The 24,060-nt window shown below is 39.6% G+C and overlaps 1 protein-coding gene and 1 pseudogene across 1 annotated transcript in view; one reads left to right on the forward strand and one right to left on the reverse strand.

Moving 5' to 3' along the window:
* Positions 1-5,715: 5,715 nt before the first annotated feature.
* RAB2A (RAB2A, member RAS oncogene family) overlaps positions 5,716-24,060 on the forward strand; it is an 89,532-nt gene continuing 71,187 nt past the window's right edge. Inside the window, exon 1 of the mRNA XM_045861100.1 lies at positions 5,716-6,006. Coding sequence (XP_045717056.1) covers positions 5,961-6,006 — 46 coding nt within the window. The 5' untranslated portion in view covers positions 5,716-5,960. The remainder of the gene's footprint in view (positions 6,007-24,060) is intronic.
* LOC123833401 lies at positions 8,020-8,192 on the reverse strand (annotated as a pseudogene).

Here is a 24,060-nt window from a genome sequence, read left to right on the forward strand (position 1 = left end):
GCTGCTCCTAGATTTCTGATGCACAAAAATTTGCGAGAATAAGCATTGACTGCTGTCTTAAGGTTGAACTACAATTTCACATAATCTGTTTATTTGAAGAAGTTCTTGAGACTTGATCCCCAGATTCCTTAAATTGAGAAATTTAAGAGCAGCAGAAGTATGCAACAATTCTTGGATCAAATCTAAATTGCCTTGCAGATTTTTTAATGTGAGCCTTTAGATGTAATCTCAATTTTTGAAGAACAAATTCATCCTTTCAATAACGACTTTTATTTTTAAAAATAAGAAAATTTGGGAAAACATATTCCTATTTTCTCCATATTAGAAGTGAAATGTGACTGTGGTGGTCATTTTCCCTGTTTAATGCCGTATATTGAAAATTCTCATCATAAGATTGTAAGAAGCAGAGCTAAAGATTAGACAGGAGGGAGTGGAGAGAGAAGACGGTTGAAACGTGATCTCATAATTCCCTAAACCACTTACTTTCTAAGATCCCCTTTTACACCAAAGATAGTGACAGAAGGATTTCTCTGTCCCACCTCCCAAAGGGACAGAACTACCTTGTTTCCTCACAAAGGGAGTGAAAATCCAAAATTTAAAGATGTGTAGGAGTAAAGAATAAAATAAATTGAAGTACTTACAGAAGTTGTAAATGAGACTGGTGCAGCCATTGTGGAAAACAGTATGGAATTTCCTCAGAAAACTAAAAATAGAACCGACTTTTGACCCAGCAATTCCACTGCTGGAAACATACCTTAAGAAACCTGAAACACCTATGCACCCCAATGTTCATAGCAGCACAATTTACAATAGCCAAGTGCTGGAAACAACCTAAGTGCCCATCATTAAATGAGTGGATCAAAAAACTGGTACATTTACACAATGGAATAGTATGCAGTGCAGAAAGAAAGAAGGAGCTCCTACCCTTTTTGACAGCATGGATGGAACTGGATGCTAAGTGAAATAAGTCAGGCAGTGAAAGACAAATACCATATGATCTCACCTCTAAGTGGAACCTAATCAACAAAACAAACAAATGAGCAAAAAAGAACCAGAGATATAGAAATAAAGAACAAACTGACAGGGACCACAGGGGATGGGAAAGAGGGATAATAGAGGAAAGAAGGGGAACATGTGCAAAGGACCCATGGACAAGGACAATGGGGAAGAGATTGTCTTTGGGAGCAGGTGATGGACTGGGCAGGGAAAAGCAATGGGGGAAAAATGGGGACAACTGTAAGACAATAAAACTGAACAACAATAAAAACAATTTTTATTAAAGAAGTTGTAAATGGTTCTCTCTTCAACATAACTTTAAGAATACTCCTCATACATCCCCATTCTCATTCCAACTTTTCCAAAACAAGGAACACCTACCAATTAAAACAAGACACAGAACACATTAGAGATAAATGGAGGGTAGGGTTTGAAGCAATTGCATGGTGTAGTTTCCGCTGACAAACACACAAAAAATGCAAAGAATAAAATATTATTGATGTTATATGGTTGGTCTTTTAATATACTTAGATACATGTGCAGAAAATCATTCACCCACAGTTTGGTACACGTACCCTCTCTTAGTAATAATGTGCTTTTCAGAGTGTTCTCAGATCTACCTCTCGGCAATTTCATTATATAAGCCACCAGAATTATTATCTCTATGAACATATGACAAAAAGTTTGAAGATAATTTTTTCAAGGTTAGCTAGTAGTGTCAGGAAAGAGACTGTAACAGGCCTCGCGGAATCCAATAGTGGGCCTTTCTCCAGACCACTTTCTCTGCTGAAAGCATTATGCAAATATTAAGGACTTTAAAAAGTGGTTAATTTAAGAACACTATTCTGGTTTTTAACTCAAGTTTTATATTAATTATTAATTCAAAATATTTTATGTAGTTATATTTTTAATCCACTATTCTATAAAATAAGCTATTATTATTCCAACATTCACTGTTTCTCTGGCCCAGGCACTCATGTAGGTCCCTTGTATTATTAATAATCAGTCTATTGGTAAAAAATAACAAAAAGAAAGTTTCTTCAGCCATCTATATACTTATTGGCTGAGGATGTGAATATGCGATCATTCACTTTGCATTCTTCAAGCTTGTGAAGGATGAGTAGAATGGAAGAGAAAACAGTCATATCTGGCTTTGACAAGTGGTCAAAATAGGTCATGCATAGAAAAGTAAAACGGAGTATTAAGTGGGTTGCCCAACTAGAATAGAAATAGCAGATCAGGTGGATAAGGTGAACAAAGTACAATGGAGAAGCACTTGGAACGACTAGGTTAAAGCAAGAACTACAAAAGATAATGCCCTTAAAGGCTCAGCTTAAATAGTCTCCTCCCATAAAATCTACCCTCATTTCCCAGAACAAAATGCTGTCCTCTAAAACAACGTAGTACCTCTCCTGTAGCCTTTGCCAGGCCAAAGCCACTCATGACTCAGCACAAAAAGATTTGAACCTCATGTAAGGCAGGGTCTTCATTAGCCCCGTTTAACTCCTACTGGTCTTAGTGACACGCTGTAGGTGGAGAATAAGGAGAGGATAAAAGGAAGAAGGAAATGATTTCAACTTTTATTTAATGTCTACTGTGAACTTGACATTGTGCTAGATGCTTTACTTACACCATCTCATGAAAAAACTAGGGCTTAGACAGTTTAGTAATTTATCCAAGACCACTCAGTTGTAGGTAGTAAATCCAGGATTTGAAACTGGTTCTTCCTCCAAAATTGGTACTGAGCTTATGAGTATTTGCTGGAAAATTAGTTCTGTCATGATATTTAGGCATGGCTAAAAAGGGCACTTCACAGTGGTTCTTAATTATTTCTAGGTTATAGACTTGTGCAAGAATCTTTCCTATAAAATTTTATATATGCAAATATGTACAACATTTTGCATACCATTTCTGGAGGATCAGAGCCCCTAAGTTCATTCAAGAGTTGGCCAAGAAAACCAAAGAACCAATGAACGACAATATTCCAGGCCACTGTTTTTCTACCCCGGTCCACCCTGCCTTTCTTCCCACATCTCAGAGCAATCAAAACCAGAGAAAATGTAAACACATGAAAAGTGTGGCTAAGAAGTAAATGCAAAATTCCAGTACTATATTATGCTACAAAATGTCATGGAGAACTAGAATAAGGGGAACTTGGAGAATATAGTCTTTTAATCTTTAAATTTCAGTTATGACCTTCACAACATAAATGATGTAAGACTGAGAGATGACATTATTGAAATGCATTCCCAAGGGAGTGAAACAGCTAAAAATCAAACTGAATGGAAGATAACAGGAAGTGATTTCCTGTGATTACCTATTATCACTTAAGAGAAGAGTGGTTTATTTCTATCATTTTGCCTGAGGAGTCTTTCTTGAAAAATGTTTTTGAATTTCAGGGATAAATGTTTTAAATGGAGTTTCTGTGGTTTTTATTTTTTACCCTGTATTGTTTCAAAAAGGACTTAAAACAGCATATAGGCTTAGAGAAATATCATGAAGTACATATAGGAAAAAATAAACATAGAAACATAAAACAGAGACAGAAATGTAGCTGATTTTAAAACATGAATTTGTATTGTGATTGTCTTTATTCTCTCAAGGTAATTTAAAAAAATTATGCAGCACCAAATGTTTTATGTATTAAATACATATTTTCATAATTTACAAAATATCTTCATATACATTATCTCCGATCCTTAATTTATTTTGTGAGACAATTATTATCTACATTTTCCAGATAAGAAAACAGAGTCTCAAGGAAAGACTTGACAATTGAGCCCTCGTTTTTTTGAGATGACAGAGCTCTGAAGCAACTGACATAACAATTCCTATGCACAAATAAGTAATGCATCCCAGTTCTATGTAAGAACAACATTCATTTGACTCTTCTGGGCCTGACATTTTCATAAGAGGATTACTAACTATTTTACAGGTGGCTTTCAATCTGGAGGTTGGATAGACATCAAATTCAAGAACTTTAGACTTGAAACAGCCCTGTTAGGTAACACTTAACTCCTTCACTTTATAGATGGGTACACTGCTCTAAGAAGCCAAATCATTTGTTAGTCAGTTAGTGGTAGGGCCAAGATCAAAAGCCAGGTTTCCTAATTTCTTTTCGTTACTCCACTTTGCCTCTCTAATGCTGCTATGGCGTTATGTCCATTTCTGATTTCTGACCTTTCTGTTCAGTTTCCCTTGTGTCCACTAGGTAAAGTTCTTTGTGCATATTGGTATGGCTACAAAACCCTTTATGACCTGCTCTAACAGTATAGGAATCTTCCTGACTCTTAAGGATGCTAGGCTTTTGTGTAAGACCCTGAGAGACTTGTTCTGTTGGGGCTATAAGGCCATACCTCTGAGAGTGGTAGGAAATTGGATTTCTCTTGGAGGGAGGGGACATTCTTTTTTAAAAGATTTTATTTATTTATTTTTAGAGAGGGAGGGAGGGAGGGAGGGAGAGAAACATTATTGTGTGGTTGCCTCTCCAGCACCCCTTACTGGAGACCTGGCCTGCAACCCAGGCATATGCCCTGACTGGGAATCAAAACATTGACCTTTTGGTTTTTGCAGGTGGGCGCTCAATCCACCCAGCCACACCACCTAGGGCAAAGGGGACATTCTTAATGTGTATCACCAGTGAAGACCCAGAGAAAGCACTCCAATGGGAGGGACAAACGCCTGGGTCAGACATCATCTTCTGGTGTCCGGTAATCTTTCCTGACACTGACTCTGTCCTGTATTTCCTCTTCTAAAATTTGTGCTTCTTTACTACATAGTCTGCCTTCAGTTGTAATTGCTAGGGGTGCGGGAAACTAAGTACTCACAAAGTATTAGTTCAATGAACAAAAAGTTATCTGTTTAGTCTCTTAAATGCATTTTTCAATAGGTAATTCGTAAACACTGCAAAAAAAATTCGAATCGTATGTAAATAATTGTGAAACATAGCTCTTCCCTCAATCATACCCCTCCCTTGGTGCCAGTTGTTTCCTTTCAGATTGACTATACAAATATGGGCACTTAAGTATATTACTGTCATTTTTTAAAATATATATTGATACAACAAAATATAACAATTTATTGTGTGACTGTTACATATATGTAAATAACATGTAACATAAATATACAATTATACACTGAGTCTTTTGCTTGGTTTTCACTTAATGTAAATCAGCCTCTTTATATTTTTAAGAGCCCCATAGTATTGTACCGTAGGGATATAACAGTATTTACTTCGTATTCCCTTATTTATGGTTTCGAATACATAAACACTTGCATTTTCACTGTCGAGCCCCAGTCCCCAAGTTCAGAAACACCATCGCACACCAACCCACCTCACGGAGGGTCCTGCATTCAAACACCTTTTCACGAGCCAAGGGCCGCGCCTTACGCCGCCGAACGCGACCTTCCCACCACGTGCCCCAAGCCCCTTCCGCAAAACGGAAAAACGTGGCACCGGCGCGCGTCGCAGCGGCAGAACCGAACTCTCCCCTCCGCACTGCCAACTTCTAGCTTCTGGGATCACCCGCACCAAGTTGCAGGAACAACCAGCGCCCGGCCACGCCCGGCTGCTGGCGGACCGGGCGAGGCCGGGTCGGCGCTGGGCGGGGCTGCGGCCGGGGAGTGGGGCGCAACCGGCGTAGGGGCTCCTCCCCTTTACTTCCACAGTACCCGCGGCCGAAGCCCTTCCGGGTCGGCGCGGAGGCGGGGCGGAGGTGCAGGGGTGGCTGTTATTGTTTCACTAGGCTCTGTCGGGCGCCTGTCTCCTACCGCTACGCGAGTGTCAGTTTGTCCGGCTTGTCAGCCCCTCACTCCCGGCTGCGGACGGCGACGGGCGGCTGCTGCGGCGGGCGGGGCCTGGCGTTAGGAGGCGGAGAGGCGCCGGGTGAGGGGCGCGGAGGAGGAGGAGGAGGAGCAGTAGCGGGAGGAGGAGCCGTGTGCCCTGGCACGGAGCGGCCGCGGCCATGGCGTACGCCTATCTCTTCAAGTACATCATCATCGGCGACACAGGTGAGGGCCCCAGACGCGGCCGAGCGGGTGTCGGCTGTCTACAGGCCCCGGCAGAGCGGCAGACGGCGGCTGGCCGCGGCACCGCGCCGCCGACGCCGCCCCGCTCCTCCCTCCGGGCCCCGCCGCTCCATTTCCGCAGTGCTGGAGCTGGTGACGTGGGCACTGCGAGAGCCGCGGCCTGGACGGGCCGGGTCCGCAGCCCCCGCCCCGAGCAGCCCTGCAGCTGGGGCCGTGGCAGCCCTTTACGGTGGTTGATCTGGGAAGTGTGTGACAGGAGGGGATGCCCAAACCAGGGCCTTCAGGGCCTGGCTCAGATAATGGCAGTCCCTCGCCAGGGCTTCTCATTTGGGGGCCCTTCCGCCATCCTCGAGAAAGAAAAGGGGAGGCAGAGGAGAGCAGAAGGTGATGGGTGGGATACCTGAATAGTCCCACCTTCTTCGACCTGTAAGCATTTGCCTAGACCTGGGCAAAGCGCTCTCTCGTGTGGGACAGCCAGCTTAGAAGGAAACCCTTAAAAAATTATTTTTTCCCTAATACTTTCAATTCCCAACTCAGAATTAATTACATGCCATTACTTGACGGATGAGGAATCCCTTTCGATGTAGTTAAAACATGAAATAGTTCTGTAGACTTGCCGCGTCTAAACTGGGGTCATTTGATAATAATGCAAGTACTCTGGGTGTGTGCGTGTGTGTCTGGGTGTTGGGGACACTGATTTTTTTCCATACATCAAATCCAGGTCACAACTGCTAATTTTCAGGTGACCTGATGTCTGTCTGAAGCAGAAAGAAAGGCGGATATTCTTATCTAAAATAGCATCCTAGTGTATTTCGTTGATAAGTACAATTCGTAAAATATTTCTTCATACCTGTAATTTTGGTATTATTTGGAATCTAATGATAAAACTTAGGCTTCCTCAGGTGTTATAACTACTAATATCCCGGAGTCTGGTTTCACTGATGACTCCTGCACATCTCTGGACCCTTGACACAACTTTGGAAATGTACGCTGCAGCTTGTGGTTGCACTAGGGATATAGCCGATTCAATCAGAAAGATAGAAGCATGTTGATTGCTGCCTAAAAGAAAAACTTTTTGCAGTAAATAAGATTTTTTAGCTAGGTTTTCTGGTGCATGTCTATATGGAAAACGATGATTTTCTACGGAAAATCCCAGGTAAAGCGGTGATTTGCAAATGTTTACTAGCAAATTTATATATTTAAAAAAATACTGTGGCATATTTTGAAGGAAAAGAAGGTGGGAGTCTAAAGCTTACCCCAAATTTTGATTCAGGTTGTAAAAACAAGACTGAAGGTGGACTTCACCTTAACTTGACAAGTGGGAGAGTGATTGTGGACGGTTAGTAGTAGTTAAGATTCAGATTAGTCTTTGCAAGTTGACTTCTTTCAGATTCTTTATTGAGCATCTACTATGGGTGAGGTATTGTGTTAGGAGTAGTGGGGCTGCAAATGTTAGTGTGTTGGTGCTGTTCTCATGTATTTTGTTATAATTCAAAAACAATCCTGAGGCAGTTCAGAAGGAACACACTCCTTTAATGCCATTGCTTTTGTTATCACTAGGTCAGGCACTGAATACTTGACACTGGACTCAATGCTGCAGTACTTCGTCCCACACCAGTTCAGCCTGCATAGTTTACTGTCAGATTAATCTTCCTGAAACATGAGACTATTCCTCTGCTCACATTGTTTTGTTTGACCTTGAAGGAACCCCATATTTTAGCCCCATTTACTTTTCATTATTCCCTACCTTGCTTCTGCCAGTGAGGCCCAGTGGCTTTTATTCTGGTGTTTGCTGCTCTCTCTGTGTGGAGTGTCTCCTCTGTGAAATTCTATTAGTCTTTCATAGCCTAACCTGGGTCTTCCATAATGCTTTCAGAGTCAACATATATTAAGTTCTCACGATGTGTCAGGCTTTTCCTGGTATGCTGGCTGGAAGTGACTACCTAATACCTGCATATATCTCACTTTGTATAATCTTTCTGATATTTTCCTTCAAGGGGGTAAACTGTTCCTGGAAGTACAGCAACACCGGGTCGATGTGTGGAGTGGATGGAGCAAGCTTCTATCCCACCTTCCTCCTCTAAAAGTCTTTAATATGTTATCCTCAAGTGTAGTTATCTGTTCTGTCAGTTTAATATATGATCTTAGCCAAAAAGCTGAGAAGTATATAATTTTTCTAATATTAATCCCAGAATGTTACTTTGCATGGGCATCTGTGTTGGACTTCTATACTTCTTGAGGGCAGAAAAAGTGTTTTGTGTGGCTTTGTATTTTAAGAAGAGCCTAGTAGAAGATAGGCCCTATACATTTAATTAAATTACTGAAAGAACGGCCAGATAAGCTACTCTGTTCCTATTAATATACATTAATAACTTGACAGCAAAATTCTATTAACCCCATTCTGCCACTTACTTACTGTTGACTTTGGTTAAAATGCTTTAGCATGTTTCTTTAATTCACAGTATACCCAAGATGATATTAAATCAGTAGTGTGAGATCTATCTTGATTTTTTAAAAAGTCATAGTGTGAAAAATATATATCTTAAAATGAAGTAAATCTCTGCTTTCCCTGTTTCTCATTTTCTCTGGCCTATAAAAGAGTCATTAGCAATCCCAACTTTCAGTAGTGAGACAAAGTGAGGACAGATGTACCATGCTCATTTCCCTTTTCAGAATCCCCTCTTTCATAGAAGAGTGTTTGAAAACATTTCACAAGATCATGATGATACTGTTGAAATATGTGTTTTGCTGTTTGACCAAAGGCAGTTAAAATATTTTAGCTTTAAAATTTTTCATTTGTAGTGTCTTATTCCTGAAAAATCATTTAGGAAAACGTGTCATTTAGATCTAGATATAGAGTGGGAATTGGTTTTTAACAAGCGTGGCCTAATATTATAGACAGGTAATTATCAAGTATAGAGAGAGAAAAAATGTAATAGATTTATAATTGTTGCTCCTAAAATTCTGGCATCTACCTACCATTTTAATTTTAACTTCATCACTAATTCTCTCCCCTTTTCTGCCACTCAGCTAGGCACACAAAAGTACACATGCCTTGTATTCTATTTGAAATACCCCTTCTTGCTGTGCACTCCCCACTCACCTGGCCAAAAACAAAGCAAGGTTAGGTCGGAATTTTTTCACCTGACCAATTCCTATTCACCCATTCTTTCAAGACCATAACAAACCCTACCACTCCTTATTGCATTTTTCTGGTCCCCTTCACTTTGTTCTTTTGAGGACAAGGTGCTATGTAAGAAAATAAACAAGACCAGCCTGGTTATACATTATTGTATCATTTCAGTGTATTTCATTAATTGAGATATAATTGACATATAACATTGTATTAGTTTCAAGTGTACAACATAATGATTTGATATATATATTGCAAAATGATTACTACAGTAAGTTTAGTTAACACTTATTGCCACACATATTTACAAAATATTTTTTCTTTTGATGAGAACTTTTAAAAATTTACTCTTAGCATCTTTCAACTGTAAAATATAGTATTGTTAACTATACTCTTCATGCTGTGCTTCACACTCCCAGGACTTATTTTTCTTGTAAGTGGAAGTTTGTATTAATACCTTTGACCGCCTTCACCACATACACTCTAAATAATTAATTAATATGTTAATTTAATTAGTTATTTGCCTGTCTGGAAAGCTTTTGACTTTGTCTTAAATGTAAAGATGGGTCTTTCAGTGTCAGAAATTTTTAATAGATAAGTATAAGTGGATGAGTCCTTGGTGGGGGAGGTGTTAACAAGGTTTTACCAGGAAGGTAATATTTGAAATAAAATTGGAATGACGAGTAGGGATTTTCCAGGTGGACAGGTAGAAATGTCTGGTACGTAGTTGGAAGTACCTGTTTGCAGCCCAGTGGATCAGTCTTACTGGTGGTTATAAAAAGAGAGAGATTCTGGGAAGTTAAAAGTAGAGCCATTTTATTGAAGACTTGGAGTGTGAAAGAGAAGGAAAGAATGAGAAGTTTAGAGTTGGTTGTAAGATCAGATTGGCTGGTGTGTGTGTGTGTGTGTGTGTGTGCGTGCATGTGCGTGCGTACATGTACGTGTTAACATAGGGGACATTTGAGGTTGAAATGAAAGTATGAGAGCCACAGCAAAATCCTAAAGGATTCTCATAGGGGTTATCCAACCTTTTGGCGTCTCTGGCCTACATTGGAAGAAGAGGAGTTGTCTTGGGCCACATATTAAATATATAAACACTAATGAAAACTGATGAACAAAAAAAGGTTTTGAGTAAATTTATAATTTTGTGTTGGGCCGCATTCATAGCTGTCCTGGGCCATGTGCGGCACACAGGTCATGGGTTGGACACCCCTGCTAGTACAAAAGGAATTATGACAAAAGGAAGCCCTTTTCCTGTGGGAGACTCAAAGTTGAGTTTCTTTAAAGAAACTTGAGCATCATCGAAGGTTTGTTTTTTTTTTTTAAAGACTCAGATTTTGATTTGAGGAGTTGATTCTCAAATCAAATCTTCAGAACAGAAACTTGCAACTACATGGATAGACCTAGAGAGTATTATGCTAAGTGAAATAAGTCAGACAGAGAAAGACAGATACCATATGATTTCACTTATATGTGGAATCTAAAAAACAAACTCATTGAACAAAACAAACCTAAAGATACAGACAAGAAATTGATGGTTGCCAGGTGAGAAGGGGGATTGGTGGGATGGGTGAAAAGGGGGGGAGGAGTTAAGATGTACAGATTGTCATATATTAAAACAGTCATGGGGGATGTAAAGTACAGCATAGGAAATATAGTCCATAGTCTTGTAATAACTGTGTATGGTGTCAGATGGGTACTAGACTTATTTTGGTGATCACTTGGTAAGTTATATACAGTAAATGTCCAATCACTGCATTGTATACCTGAAACTAATATAATAGTGCATGTCGACTGTAATTGAAAAATAAATTAAAAAAAAAACTGGGGAATTCAGAGGTAGAAAAATCCCATTAAAATGTTTTAGTTACGAAATATGAATATTTTAGATATATAACATATATTCCTAGTTTAATAGTTTTGAAGATTAGTACTAAATCAAACACCCATGCTAAAGAAATACAGATCCTCATCACATACCTCTCCTTTTTAAAAAAATATATATATTTTATTGATTATGCTATTACAGTTGTCCCATTATACCTCTCCTTCTTTACCAGGCTTCCACTAGCCTGAAGTCTGTATTAATTTTTCTCTTACTTTTCTTCATAGATGTGTTAGTCACTTATGCATTTCTAAACTATATTGTTTAGGTTTTTAAATGTGTGTAGTGGTTTTATTAAATCAGAGAGCTAAAACATATTTGAAACATACTTTTAAAAAATTTATTGATTTTAGAGAGAAAGCAGAATGTGGAAAAGAAGCTGATTTGTTGTTCTACTTATTTTTGCTTTCATTAGTTGATTTTTCTTTTCTCTTTTTAAAATATTTTATTTATTTATTTTTAGAAAGAGGGGAAGAGAGGGAGAAGGAGAGGGAAACATCAAAGTATGAGAGACACACAGATCTGTTGCCTCTCATGCACCCCCAAACTGGGGACCTAGCCTGCAACCCAGGCATGTGCCCTGACCGGGAATCAAACTGGCGACCTTTCAGCTCAGAGACCAGCACTCTGTCCACTGAGCTACACTACCCAGGGCTCATTGGTTGATTTTTATAAGTGTCCTGACTAGGGATTGAAGCCACAACTTGGCATAATGGGACAGTGCTCTAACCAATTCAGTTACCTGGCCAGGGCTGAAACATACCTTTTAACATAATCTGAAATTTAGACAGTATACTTCTGTTATACTTAAATTATTGCTTTATGCATTTTATTTGTAGTCTTTCAAGATTTTGGACCAACACTTTCATTTTCTTTCTCTCCTAACCAGCTTATTTGCTATTTGTTTCCCCCAATATTTATATTTCTCCTGAGACTTTATATTGAACCATAGAGGCCTTGACCTGTATTTTCATTTTTCCCGCTCCTCCACTTTCCTAGTGAACCTGCCTACTCGTCTCAAACAATGTCCCTCTCTGCTTTCTCAGTGTTCCTGTCCTTTTTGTCCAGTTCCTGCTCCTCCTCCAACAAGAAATTAATTTTTTTTATTGTCCCCACTGCTTCCCTCTCCTATTTTATCTTGGCAGCTCTCCTCCTCTTATAGTCACCAGGAATTTTGCTGTTTTATTTGAGCAGATCCTAATTTTGCTAGCTCAGCTGTTTTTCCCTCTCACTCTGGTCCAGCTCTTCTTACTCCATTTTGTTATTCTCTGCTCATCCTCAGTCTGTAAGTGAGGCTGTGTCTGTTGCTACAAAGATGCAACCACTTGTCCCCTTTCTAACTTCATTTTTTACACAAAACTTTCCCATTTGATTCTGTCAGCTGCGTTTATTTGCAAAATTGTAATACTCTACATTCTAGCTGTTATCCTTCACTTGGAAGCAAAAGACACCTGGCAACAAGGTGCTAGCTAGATTCCCTCTATGATATGCATGCATAGTCACCGACTTTAATTCCTGCAGTGTTTGTCAACTCAGATGACTTGGATCTCATCCTTGGAGATGCTGTTTTAGCAGATCTGCAGTGAATTCTGGACACCCGTATTTTGTAAAAGCATTGTTCCTAGTAGTAGTAATAGTAGTAGTACTATGACATTCCCCCTCTACCGGTCGGTCAGTCATAGGCCTTTTTTGTTTGACTGTTTTTCTAAAATTGATTCTTTTTTTAATGCCACATTTTCTGCTTTCTTGGATTTTAAGTCATGCGTAAGTATATCCAGGCTGAATTTATATAGAATTTTGTATCACATTAGCTTTTGGCACTATGTCTATGTAGTAGATTCTCATGAGGAATTTGGTATACTTTTTATAGTTAATACACAATATCAAAAGCTTTTTATCTTTTAGTCCTTCAACAGATACAAGAAGTTACCATTCTATAGATGATGAAACTGAGCTATGTCATTTGGGGCAACTTATTTAGTTATTTCCTTCCTCCTCTTACTCATACCTCTTACAAGTTTTTACTTTTAATAACTGCGATATGAGGTAGCTCTATACGTTTCTCCCACTATTCTCTTCAAATTTTCCCATATTCAGGTGTAGTTGACAGTTAGCTGTGTTCCTGTTAAAATGGAGGGGGAAAGGAAGAAAATAAATATTGATGGATGCATGCTGCAGTGATATTTTTAAAAGCAAGAGACGATGCCTGGCACAAAGTTGGTGTTTTAGAGAACCACGAATGTGTTCTAGGTAGCCTCTGCTGGGTAGGATGCATGCATTGACCAATTTATTTCCCCTGTTCAAAAAGGATTAAGGACCCTATTATAAAAAAAGGTTTAGTTTAGTTTTTTAATTTTGAGAGTACATTTATTAAAGCTGAGGACAGTGAAACAAGGAAGGGCTTAGGAGAGAAAAGCAACAGGAAAGAACCTACGCAGGGCTGCTCTGGCTCTCTAGAAACATTATGGGAAAGTGAGCTGGCAGTGCTGCTGTTGCCTCCCTGGGAAGTAAAAGTCACAGTGACAGAAGTGAGCCAAGACGGGGCTGCTTTTAGCTCCCTGAAAAGTCAGAGAAAGGGGGCCCTTGGAGATAGGTTCAGGGGATTAGTCCTGCACAAGCTGCCTCTGCCTATCTCATTGCTCCCCTGGTTGCAATTCAGGATATGTTCCCTGAGACAGAATAACCTGGGCAAGTAGGGGGGAAGAGGGGACCTGGGGGCTGAGGGAAAGCATGCCCTGCAACCTTACAGTTTTTTTTTAATGGCAAATGAGAGAAAAGCTGTATTGGTTTTGTGTTGCTACCACAAACTACCACACTCCTAGCAGTTCAGACAACTCAATTTTGTTATCTTACAGTTCTGAAGTTCTACCTAAGTTCATGTACACGTCAGAAGTCTGACACATGCCCTGGCTGGTGTGGCTCTGGATTGAGTGCCAGCCTGTGAATCAAAGGTAGTCAGTTGAATTCCCAGTCAGGGCACATGCCTGGGTTGTAGGCCGGGTCCCTGGTCGGGGTGTGCAAGAAGCAACCACACATGGATGTTTCTGTCCCTCTCTTTCTCCCTCCTTTCCCCTCTCTAAAAATAAATAAATGGGCGGGGGGAGTCTGATACATGTCTCACACGGCTAATGTCAAGGTTTTAGCAGGACTGAGTCTCTTTGTGGAGGGTTCTTGCTCATTCATGATGTTGGTAGTATATTTATAGTTCCTTGCAGCTGTAGGGCTGAAATCTCCATTTTGTTGCTGGCTTTCATCTGAGGGCTGTTCCCACCTTCTAGAGCCCACCCATATACCCACATTCCTTGGTCCATGACTCCCTTTCTCTGTCTTCGAAGCCAACAACAAGGGATTAAGTCCTTCTAGTATCAAATCTTTTTGACTTCTTGGGTCCTCCCATCTCTGACTAAAGCCAGGAAAGGTTTTCTGCTTTTAAAGACTTGTGATTAGATTGGGTTTACCTGGATAATCTAGGATAATATCTCAGAGTCTGTAATCTTAATCATATCTGCAGAGTTCCCTTTGCCTTGAAGGCTAATGTATTCACAGGTTCTGGGAATGAGTGCGAGTCTGTCTAGTGTGTCTGTGTGGTGGGGGGTTAGGGGGACACTATGCTGCCTACCATAGTCGGCTGGTAGAAACAAGATAGAAGCAGTAAGTTGAAGTTAGAAGCAACTTTAATTCTTGACAGTGACTATTACGTATGCCTTTTTGAAGTGGGTGCTAAGCGGTACAAACAGAAAACCCTACTCATTTACCCTAATTATATCTTTTTTTTTAAAGTATGTGCATGCATTACACTTAATTATAACTGATAATGGGGTTTAATGTAGTGCAGTGTAATGAAAAATGTAAACAAACAGCTGGTATATTTATACTACATATATAGCCTTTTCTAATGGTTCAACTCTTTGAATCTGAACAGTAATATCCATGAGGAAGGCTACATTTCACAGGTGAGGAAAGGGAGACTAGTTTTTACATCACACAACCAGTAACTGACCAAGCTGGAATTTGAGCCGAGGTATTTCTGACTCCAAAGTCTATGCTCTGTCTTCCATGTCATACATATCTCCCCATTCCCTCAAATTCCACATCAGACCTCTTCTGCTGACTGACTTCTTTGTCTGTTGAGTGGCTGTGGTAATATACAGTCCCTCAGTTCCCTTTACTAAAACATAACCAACCACCTCCACTCATGCAAAATAGAACAGAATTGTCCTCTATTAAACACGGAAAGTCCTTTCTCTGCTCCCCAGCAGCTGAGTGAGCTTGAGTAACCTCTTGAATCTCCCTCAGTCTCAATGTCCTCATCTATAAAATGGAATGAATACATGAGATAACACATGCAACACTGTTACAAATAAGAAATAGTTAATATTTCATCTTTACTTTTAATCTTGCTGCTTTGAATGTTTCCATATTTTGTCTATATGCATTTGAAAAACTAACCCAAACTTGACCAGTGTTGTATAGGAATGCTGTTCATAGCAAAATTATTTCTTTTGCCTTCTATGTGTCCTACTATGTTTATCTCCCCTAACACACACATGCGTGCACACACACACAGCACACCACACCCCCATTTAGGTTGCTCCTTTGGGGCCAGCTGATACTTTGAGGAATCTGCCATCCTTGACTCTAATTGTTTCCTAGCTTAGATTGGTGTTTTCTTGTATTCACCATATTTGTTTGCATCTAGATGTTTTATGGAAAGTTCCTTAGTTTGTCAGAATTGGTTTAACAAGATTGAAAGTTGTTTATCAAGATTCATTTTATTCCAAGTACTGGTATCTCTTCTTTTCTTTTCTCCAGCCTTGCTTTATCTAGTCGTTATGACCATCAATGTCCACTAATGATTTAGAAAGACTCCATGATAAAAAAAGAAAAAAACAGCAACGAAAAAGTAGAAGACTCTAGGAATTTGTTCTAGGAAGGACCTATTTTATTACAAAGAACAGAAACCTACTCCAACTAGCTTGTAAAGATGTTTTTAGTAAGAATTTAAAGAGTGCTAATAGGAATCCAAGAAAAACTGTGTAAGCAGGCCTTGGGGAACTGGCCACTCCGAAATCTTTGTTTTCATCTCATAGCTTCTCTTTCATCCTTTGAGATAATTAGGAATGTGTGTTTTTGGTTTTAAGAATTTTTTTCTTTTTCTTTTTTAACTGTCTTTTCATTATTGATTTGAGTTTATTTCACTTAGGTAAAAAAACAGACTATGTGTATTGATTCTTCAACATTTGAGGCTAATATTGTAGCTGAGTACTTGTTCAGTGTTTGGACATATTCTATTTATGCTTGAAAAGTGTGTTCTTGTGTATGTGCAGGGTTCCATACAGTTCCATTAGATTAGACTTGGGATTTGTGTGGGTCATGTCTTCTATATTAATAGTCTTTTTTGAGTTTTGGGGTGAGATGTTAACATCTCCTATTATGACAGTGGATTTTTTTCATAGTTCTAGCAGATAGAATTTATTTTCCCCAGTAAATTTGAGGACTTATTTCTAAGATGCATATGGAATCAGGTGTTTCGTTGTTGTTGTTGCTGTTGCTCTTAGTGAGCGAGGAAGACAGAGACAGAGAGATCTATTTGTTGTTCCACTTCATTGGTTGACTCTTGCATGTGCCCTGCTCAGGAATTGAACCCACAACTCTGGCATATAAGGATAACACTCTCACCAACAGAGCTACCCAGCCAGGGCTGAACTGAATCTTTACATCTTGCTAAAGAGTAATTCTTTTGTCCTGAAGTTACCTTCTGCTTTTTATATACTTGGTAGTGTAGTTTTTGTTATTCAAGTGTTTGATACTTTTGAATATTAACTTTTGCTTCATATTTGCCTAACAGGTACTTTTTCATCCTCTATTCTTTTTTCTTAGAATCAGAGTTTTTTTTGTTTTGCTTTGTTTTGTTTTGTACAGATACAGTCGCAGCCCCTTATGCCCTTTTACCTCTTTTCATCCCTGGAGGTGACTGTCTCCTGCATTTGGTGTTTATTATTTGTATGAAAGTTTCCAGATGACTACTATGTATTTGTAAACAATGTGCAATGTTTTATTTTTTTTTCAACTTCATATTAATGGAATTGTGCTTGCCCTGAAACTTTTTTGTTTAACATTATTTTAGGGATTTATCTGTATTAATATGTTTTAGTTAATTTTGTTGATATTAATTGCTTGATTGGTTTAATTTTATATTCTTTTGTCTGGCTACTCTACAGTTTTCCCAGTCTTTTTACTTAAGGAAACTTTAGGGTAGGTTGTTATATTGTAAAAGATAGTGTCACATGGATTATTTATGTGCCTGTCTCCTTGAACATGTGTGCTAAAGTTCCTGGAGATACACCTTGAAATGAAATTGTGGTGGAAGGTATATACATCTTCTGTGTTACCAGCCAATTTTAATCATTCTCCAGAGTAGTTACACTCAGTGAACTTTCATTCTTGTTCTTTCAACCCTACTGTATCACCTTTTTTTAAGGCCTGTGTTTTTTTATATAACCCATTGCTATATTTAAAAAAAAATCAATCTGAGAGGCTTTTACCAGGGGAGTTTAATTATAAATTTGAGTTTGTTTCTGTTAGGTACCACCTTGGTTCAGTCACATGGGGAGGATCACAGGTAAGCCCATTTGCCATGGGCTTTTGGGTGAGGCAGGCACATGTTCCACACAGGCAACAACATGGTGGTCATGTTTCCCAAGCATATATAGTGTCACCTCTTTCTTGTAGGACGTATAGAAGAAAGAGTAATGGAAAGAGAATATTTTCCACTAAGTGTTATTTTTGCAAATTAATTTAAATCCCTAAGTTCTCTGTTTATAAAATGTGTATAATACCTGCCTACTGCACCCTATCAGGTTCTTCACTGATACTGTAGATTCTTCCTGGTTATTTTAGCTTAGCACTCTTGAAAATGTTCTAAGAATCTAGTATTTGTAATTAGAATATCTTGATTAGTGTGGTGGCTCCTCTGCCTTTTACTTCGGTAAAGTGCAAACTGCTTTAACTTCAGTTTTCTCACCTAGAAAAAAGTAGCAGTAATGCCTGACTTACCTATCTCAGAGGACCTTTGTGAGTTTGAAGTAAACACTGTGTGCAGGTGCCTGCTAAGCTGAAAAGTGCTTTATTAATAGTAATATCTTAGAGAAAATTTTCCCTATTTGTTGAGCATCCTAGGATTAAGTTACCAGGTGGGAGTGGTGGTTCAGGAAGAGATCTTGCCTGTAAAAAAGGCTATTCACTATGCTGATTTTATTCAAATTGTAATTACTTGAGTTGAAGGAAGCAAGATTGCATGCTAGTCTGCAAAATGTCAGGTTTTTGATCCTGAAATTCTCTTTAGATTCAATAAAAGAAAAGTTTTTTTAAATTGATATTTAGAGGGAGGAAAAGAAATAATACAGTTGTTGTTCCACTTATTTATGCATTCATTGGTTGATTCTTTTATGTGCCTTGACTGGAGATCGAACCCACTACCTTGGCATATCAGGATGACCCTCTAACCAACTGAGCTACCCGGCCAGGACAATTTTTTTTTTCTTTTTAAAGAAGTTTAAGATACTATGTGGGCAGCCCCTATGTTGGAGTTAGAAAAATGAATATGACTATTCTACCTTAAAGATAGAAGGACACTAATGGTAAGGTAGTGTAATAGAGATATGTACAAAGTAATGAAGGAGCATGGAGAGAATTCATGGGAACTAACATGAATGGCTCAGGACAGATTCAGATTTTGGTAAACATTTATTGAGCACTTATTGAATAATTCTCCATTTAATAATCCTGTAGAATTAGTTTGTGCTTTTGTTCTGTTTTTTATATTTGTTATCTGTGGGAAACTAAATTGAGCTGAACTCCTCACAGTCCTTCATTTCACCAAGAAGGCTAGATGACCTTATATCAGCAGTGTTATATAGAGTGTGGCGATACAGGTTTTTTTGTCAGGTTCTTGTGGGGGCTTAAGACTAAAGGAATCTTAGGACCATTTTGTAAAGAGCATTGTGTGGCAGAGCGTCGGGTTTTTAATCCTCTGGATAGCTTCAAAGAAGTAGCATATTCCCCATCTCTAAATAGGAGAAATTTCTACCTTTAAGTAACTTTGTGACATAAATTAATGAACCTTTTCCAGCATTTAACCTTTTTTTCTTTCTTGGCATTTTTTCTCCATCCTTTCTGGCTTAATGTTTCCATTCTTGCAGAATTTACCTGAGAAATGGAAAAATCATGTTGGATTTCAGTGTGAATAGGTGAATTTTCAGCCTTAGTCATAAATAAGTTTTGTTACAAAGTTTTGCTGATTAGTATCCCTGAGTGACTTTTAGGAGTTTAAAAAAGAAACCAAAGTCTTTTTATTTCACAACTTATTATCTTACTTACAGGCTACCTTGTAATTTTCTTAGCACACCAACGTTAACAATAGTGTAACTATTTTTGGTCACACTAGAAGTTTTTGCTAGTTATTGAAATACCACATCACTATGGAGGTTGTTGGATGAGGCCAATAAAGGTACATAGTGTTTGATCTTAAAATAGATCCTTTATATATACATATAAAAGTGTTAAGTTCTCATGGTAAAAATGAAAATTAAATTCTCTGCAACATTACATAAATATGGTAAACAGTGGTTTGTGTATCCTTCTAGAAATTTTCTGTAGAAGTCCTTATACGTTTGTGTGTCCCAATCCCACCAATAGGATTATACAGTTAGTACTGTTTTGTGCCTTTTATTTCACTTAAGGGTGACTCTTGGGTGTCTTAACATATCATCACATATAAGTCTAATTGTTTTTAAACACCTGCAAAGCTGAACCATAGTTTAATCAGTTCCTGATTCTGTTAGTCCTGACCTGTGGTTTCAAATAGCAGAAACCTTCTGTGGTTAACTTAAGCAGAAGATGATTTTATTGGAAAGATTGGGTGCTCCACAGAATTGATAGGAAAGCAGTATAATCGAGCTTGAAAATAGCAAAACCAAGGAAGGCAAGCCACAGCCAAATTCCTGCTGTGAGTATAGCCTTCTGAAAAAGATGCTGGGCATATGCCAGTGGTCTCTCATCTCCACTATGGCCACCGTGCAGTCTCTCTGTTCATATAGTCCCCAGTAGTGGAGCACTCCTTCAGGATTCTATATTCTGGACCGTAGCATCTGATTGGCTCAGCCTAGGTCACATGTCTGTGCCCTTGCTGCCAGGGATCTCAAAGAAGACTTCTCTTATACTAGATTGCCAGAAACAACAAGTGTCCACCACACCTGTTGGTGAATATTATACACGGTGCTGTGGTAAGGGTTCTTGAGCATTTGCGTAACAAGTAAAATTTGTAGTTCAGCAAGGATTTAAATTTTAGATTTTGATGAAATACTGCCAGATTACCTTCCACTAAAAAAAAATACTTCCAGTCAAGATGGCAGTGTAGTCAGACATGGCTCACTTCTTCACAAAATGACATCAAAATTACAGCTAAAATGTTGCACAGCCATCACTCAGAACCATCAGAAATTGAGTTGAATGGAAGTCTGACAACTGCAGAATTAAAGAAACCACATCCATCCAGACTGGTAGGAGGGGCACAGATGTGGTAAGAGCTGGCCCCACACCAGGTCCCCCAATCCAGGGTTCCAGTGCCAGGAAGATAGTCCCATAACTTCTGGCTGCAAAAACCAGATTGAGTCAGTATAAGAAACTGTTGGAGCCCCAAGCAGTTCCTCTTAAAGAACCCACACATGGACTCACCTACTCAGACTCACTTCCTCTGAGCTCCAGCACTGGGACAGCAGCTTGAAAGGCATCAGTGGCATACAGGGAGAAACTGAAGTATCTGGCATCAAAGCGAGCAGAGACCATTGTCCCTTTTCTAAACCCTCCCCCCATAGAACTGGCAAGCTGGCGTCATATCTGAGATCCCATTAACCTAGCTAACACTGAGGGACCCACCTCGAAGATCCCGAGAGTCTCCACCCTGTACAATTTACTGGCCTACCCAAGCTGCTTTTCCATATGAATGGCTGGTCTTGGCTTATGCTTCACAATCTACTAAATCCTATTAAAGAAGCAGTAGTGCCAGGCCTGGCACTAGCAGCAACCAGCCTAGCTTCACAGGTTGGCTTCTCCTGGGAATCTCCACACCTGACAAAAGTAGCAGCCATCTCACATTGCTTTATAGCTCAGGCAGGGTGGCTCGGGGTGAAACACTGGTAGGGGCTGACCTTGGCCTGCACCATTTGGGAAACCCCAGTTGCCACTGCACCCAGTAGATAGCTGCAGACCGGGAGAGAGCACCACCACCCTGCCCCTGCACAGCTGATCCTCCACAGAGGGCAGAAAAGTCCTGATAAGCAGGGACTAGAATTGAAGGGCAGATAAAGAGCTTCCTGAACAAGAAAAAAACTAAAGGAGTTCATCATCACCAAACCATTATTATGTGAAATGTTAAAGGACTTATTTAAGAAAAAGAAAATCAAAACTATGAACGATAAAATGTCAAAAAATATGTATCTATCAATAATTGAATCTAAAAAACAAGCAAACAAGAACAACAGAGACAGAATCATGGATAGGAGAATGTTTTGATGGTAGCCAGATGAGAAGGGGGTGTGAGGGAAATGGGTGTAGAGGTGAGGGGATTGAGAAGAGAAGTACAATTAGGTAGTTACAGAATAGCCATGGGGATGCATATAAAGTACAGCATCAGAAATAGAGTAGCAAAAGAACTTAAACACATGACCCATGGCCATGAACAATGGTGGGGGGTTGCCTCATGGAGTGGGGGGTGCTAGGTGGAGGGGGGCAAAGGGGAAATAATCAGGACAACTGTAATTGCATAATCAATAAAATATAATTAATTAAAAAGAAAAATATTAGAATATTTGATTTTGAGCTTTGTATAATTTCACTTAAATTCAACAGGCTACTCTCAACATTAATTGTGTTGACTGATGCGTAGTCTATGTTTGGGAATTTAACAATTTGACTTAGTTACTGTTAACATGTACTTCTCGGGTCTTATTAGTTTCTGGCAACTGCATGAAATAGTTCTTTTTACTTACAGCCTTAAATTTAATACCCATTTGTATCATAACATACTACTTTTACATCATGTACAATAAGTTTTGTATAATGATTATAGTGTACTTTTACGTTCAGACACCTTCCTTCCATCGCATTCTGAAAAAATACCCTCTTCAAGCTACTTTGTTCCATTGTATTCCAAAGTGCACATCTAAATGTGCATTTTTTATTTGGAATCTTTGCTTATGAAAGAATTAGGAAAATGGTCAGATTAAGTGTATTAATACACCTGATATATTAATTTGAACATTACTGTTTGGAATAAAATCAGTGTCAAAGAAATAGTGTTCATTTTTTTAAACCTTTCTTCATTAAATTTCTGCCATGTTAGAGTCATTTAGCTTATGAATATTCCCTCCTTCTTCTTGATACTGCTACTAATGTCTGAAAAGTGAGGATACATTCTTTTTAGTAAGGAGAGATAATTGGGTGTGAATAGTAATATGTATCTACAAAAACAAATTCAGGAGTTTGGGTAGTATAATGGAAAATATGGTTTGGAATCAAAAACCCAATGTTGAGTTTCAGTTCTACCTCTTTGTTATCTTAAGACATATTGTTACAGAACAAAAAAGGGGGGGCCTGGGATGATATACTATTATTGAAAAAAAAAGCCCCCAGGTCCGTTATGTCCGCCCCCAGAGGAAAGACGTCTCTCAATGCCAGAGATTTGTGAAAAGGAAAGGAAATGTTTATTTAATGCTATACAGACTTAAAGTAGTGACCTAATGTCTTCACCAAAATCCCAAAGTCCCTTAAAACACCCACAAACAGACACAGTCCTTTCTTCCTTCCTCCTTTGCTCAGTCCAGAGTACCATATCTCAGGAAAGGAAATAGAAGTCCATGACTCAGGCAGTCCTCTGGTTATTCCCAGTTAGCACTCGATCTAGACTGGGAGACCTTCCTGGGTTCCTGGCACCCTCAGCTGAGTCGCCAGTATCTCTACTAAAACCAGGTGGTGGTTCCCCCTTCTAAGGCTGCGGGGGGTCCCCACTCTGGCAAAGGCACGTGGTCCTCTCTCCCAGGGCCACGGGAGTGCCCACTCTGCTAGAGCCGTGTGGTTCTCCCTCTCAGGGCTGCGGGAGTCTCCACTCTGTCAAGGCTGCGTGGTTCTCTCCCTCAGGGCCGCGGGAGTCTTCACTCTGCTAAAGCTGTGTGGTTCTCTCTCCAGTGGCTGCTGCATCTGGTTTAATTCCCCGAGCCAATCTTCCTCTGCAGCCCCATTTCCGACTCCTCCCACACTCGGCTTCACATGCCAGAACTCATACCCTTCCAGCTTTACTGGACTGCCATCATGAGTCTGGGCAGGTGTGGCCCCAAGTCCTGGAGCCAGTCTTCTCCAAGCTCCCACGCAGGTGCTGTAACTCGGGGGACCTGCCCCCCCAGTTACGCCTTGGTGCAGTAGTTACTTCCATTCCCTTGGCTCTGAGCATGGCCACAGCTATTTAACATATCTAAGCGACCAGCCAAAGGCTATAGATATGTTAAATGACCACGCCAGAGGTTAGCTGCAAGGCTGTTGCTATGAGAAACAACTTTCAAAGGCCCTGCTCCACGTGTCCCTTCCCTCAACCCACACCCTGGGGGCGGCGGGGGGGGGGCAGGTCAAGACATCCTAAAATCTCCTAGACACCTTGAGTTCTGGACCCCATTTTAAATGCCCATTTGGGGTCCCCCCTCTTGGCTGCACCCTATAACAATATCACTTAAGCCTCAGTTTCTTCATCTTTAAAATAAGGTTATCATTCTCACTTTATTGATTTCATAGACTTAGTGTTATAGTCAGAAAACATTGTGTATGAAAAGGTAACATATTTTCACCTTCAGATTGTCAAAGGCCATGCAGATATTTTAAACAAGACAAGAACGCATTAGCATAAACATGATTACAGGACTCCATAGATGCAATAAAAAAGAAATATCCACATTGATTTGGGTCCTTTGAG

This window comes from Phyllostomus hastatus, unplaced genomic scaffold (assembly GCF_019186645.2).
Source record: "Phyllostomus hastatus isolate PE091 unplaced genomic scaffold, TTU_PhHast_1.1 phas_scaffold_21, whole genome shotgun sequence".
Lineage (NCBI taxonomy): Eukaryota > Metazoa > Chordata > Mammalia > Chiroptera > Phyllostomidae > Phyllostomus > Phyllostomus hastatus.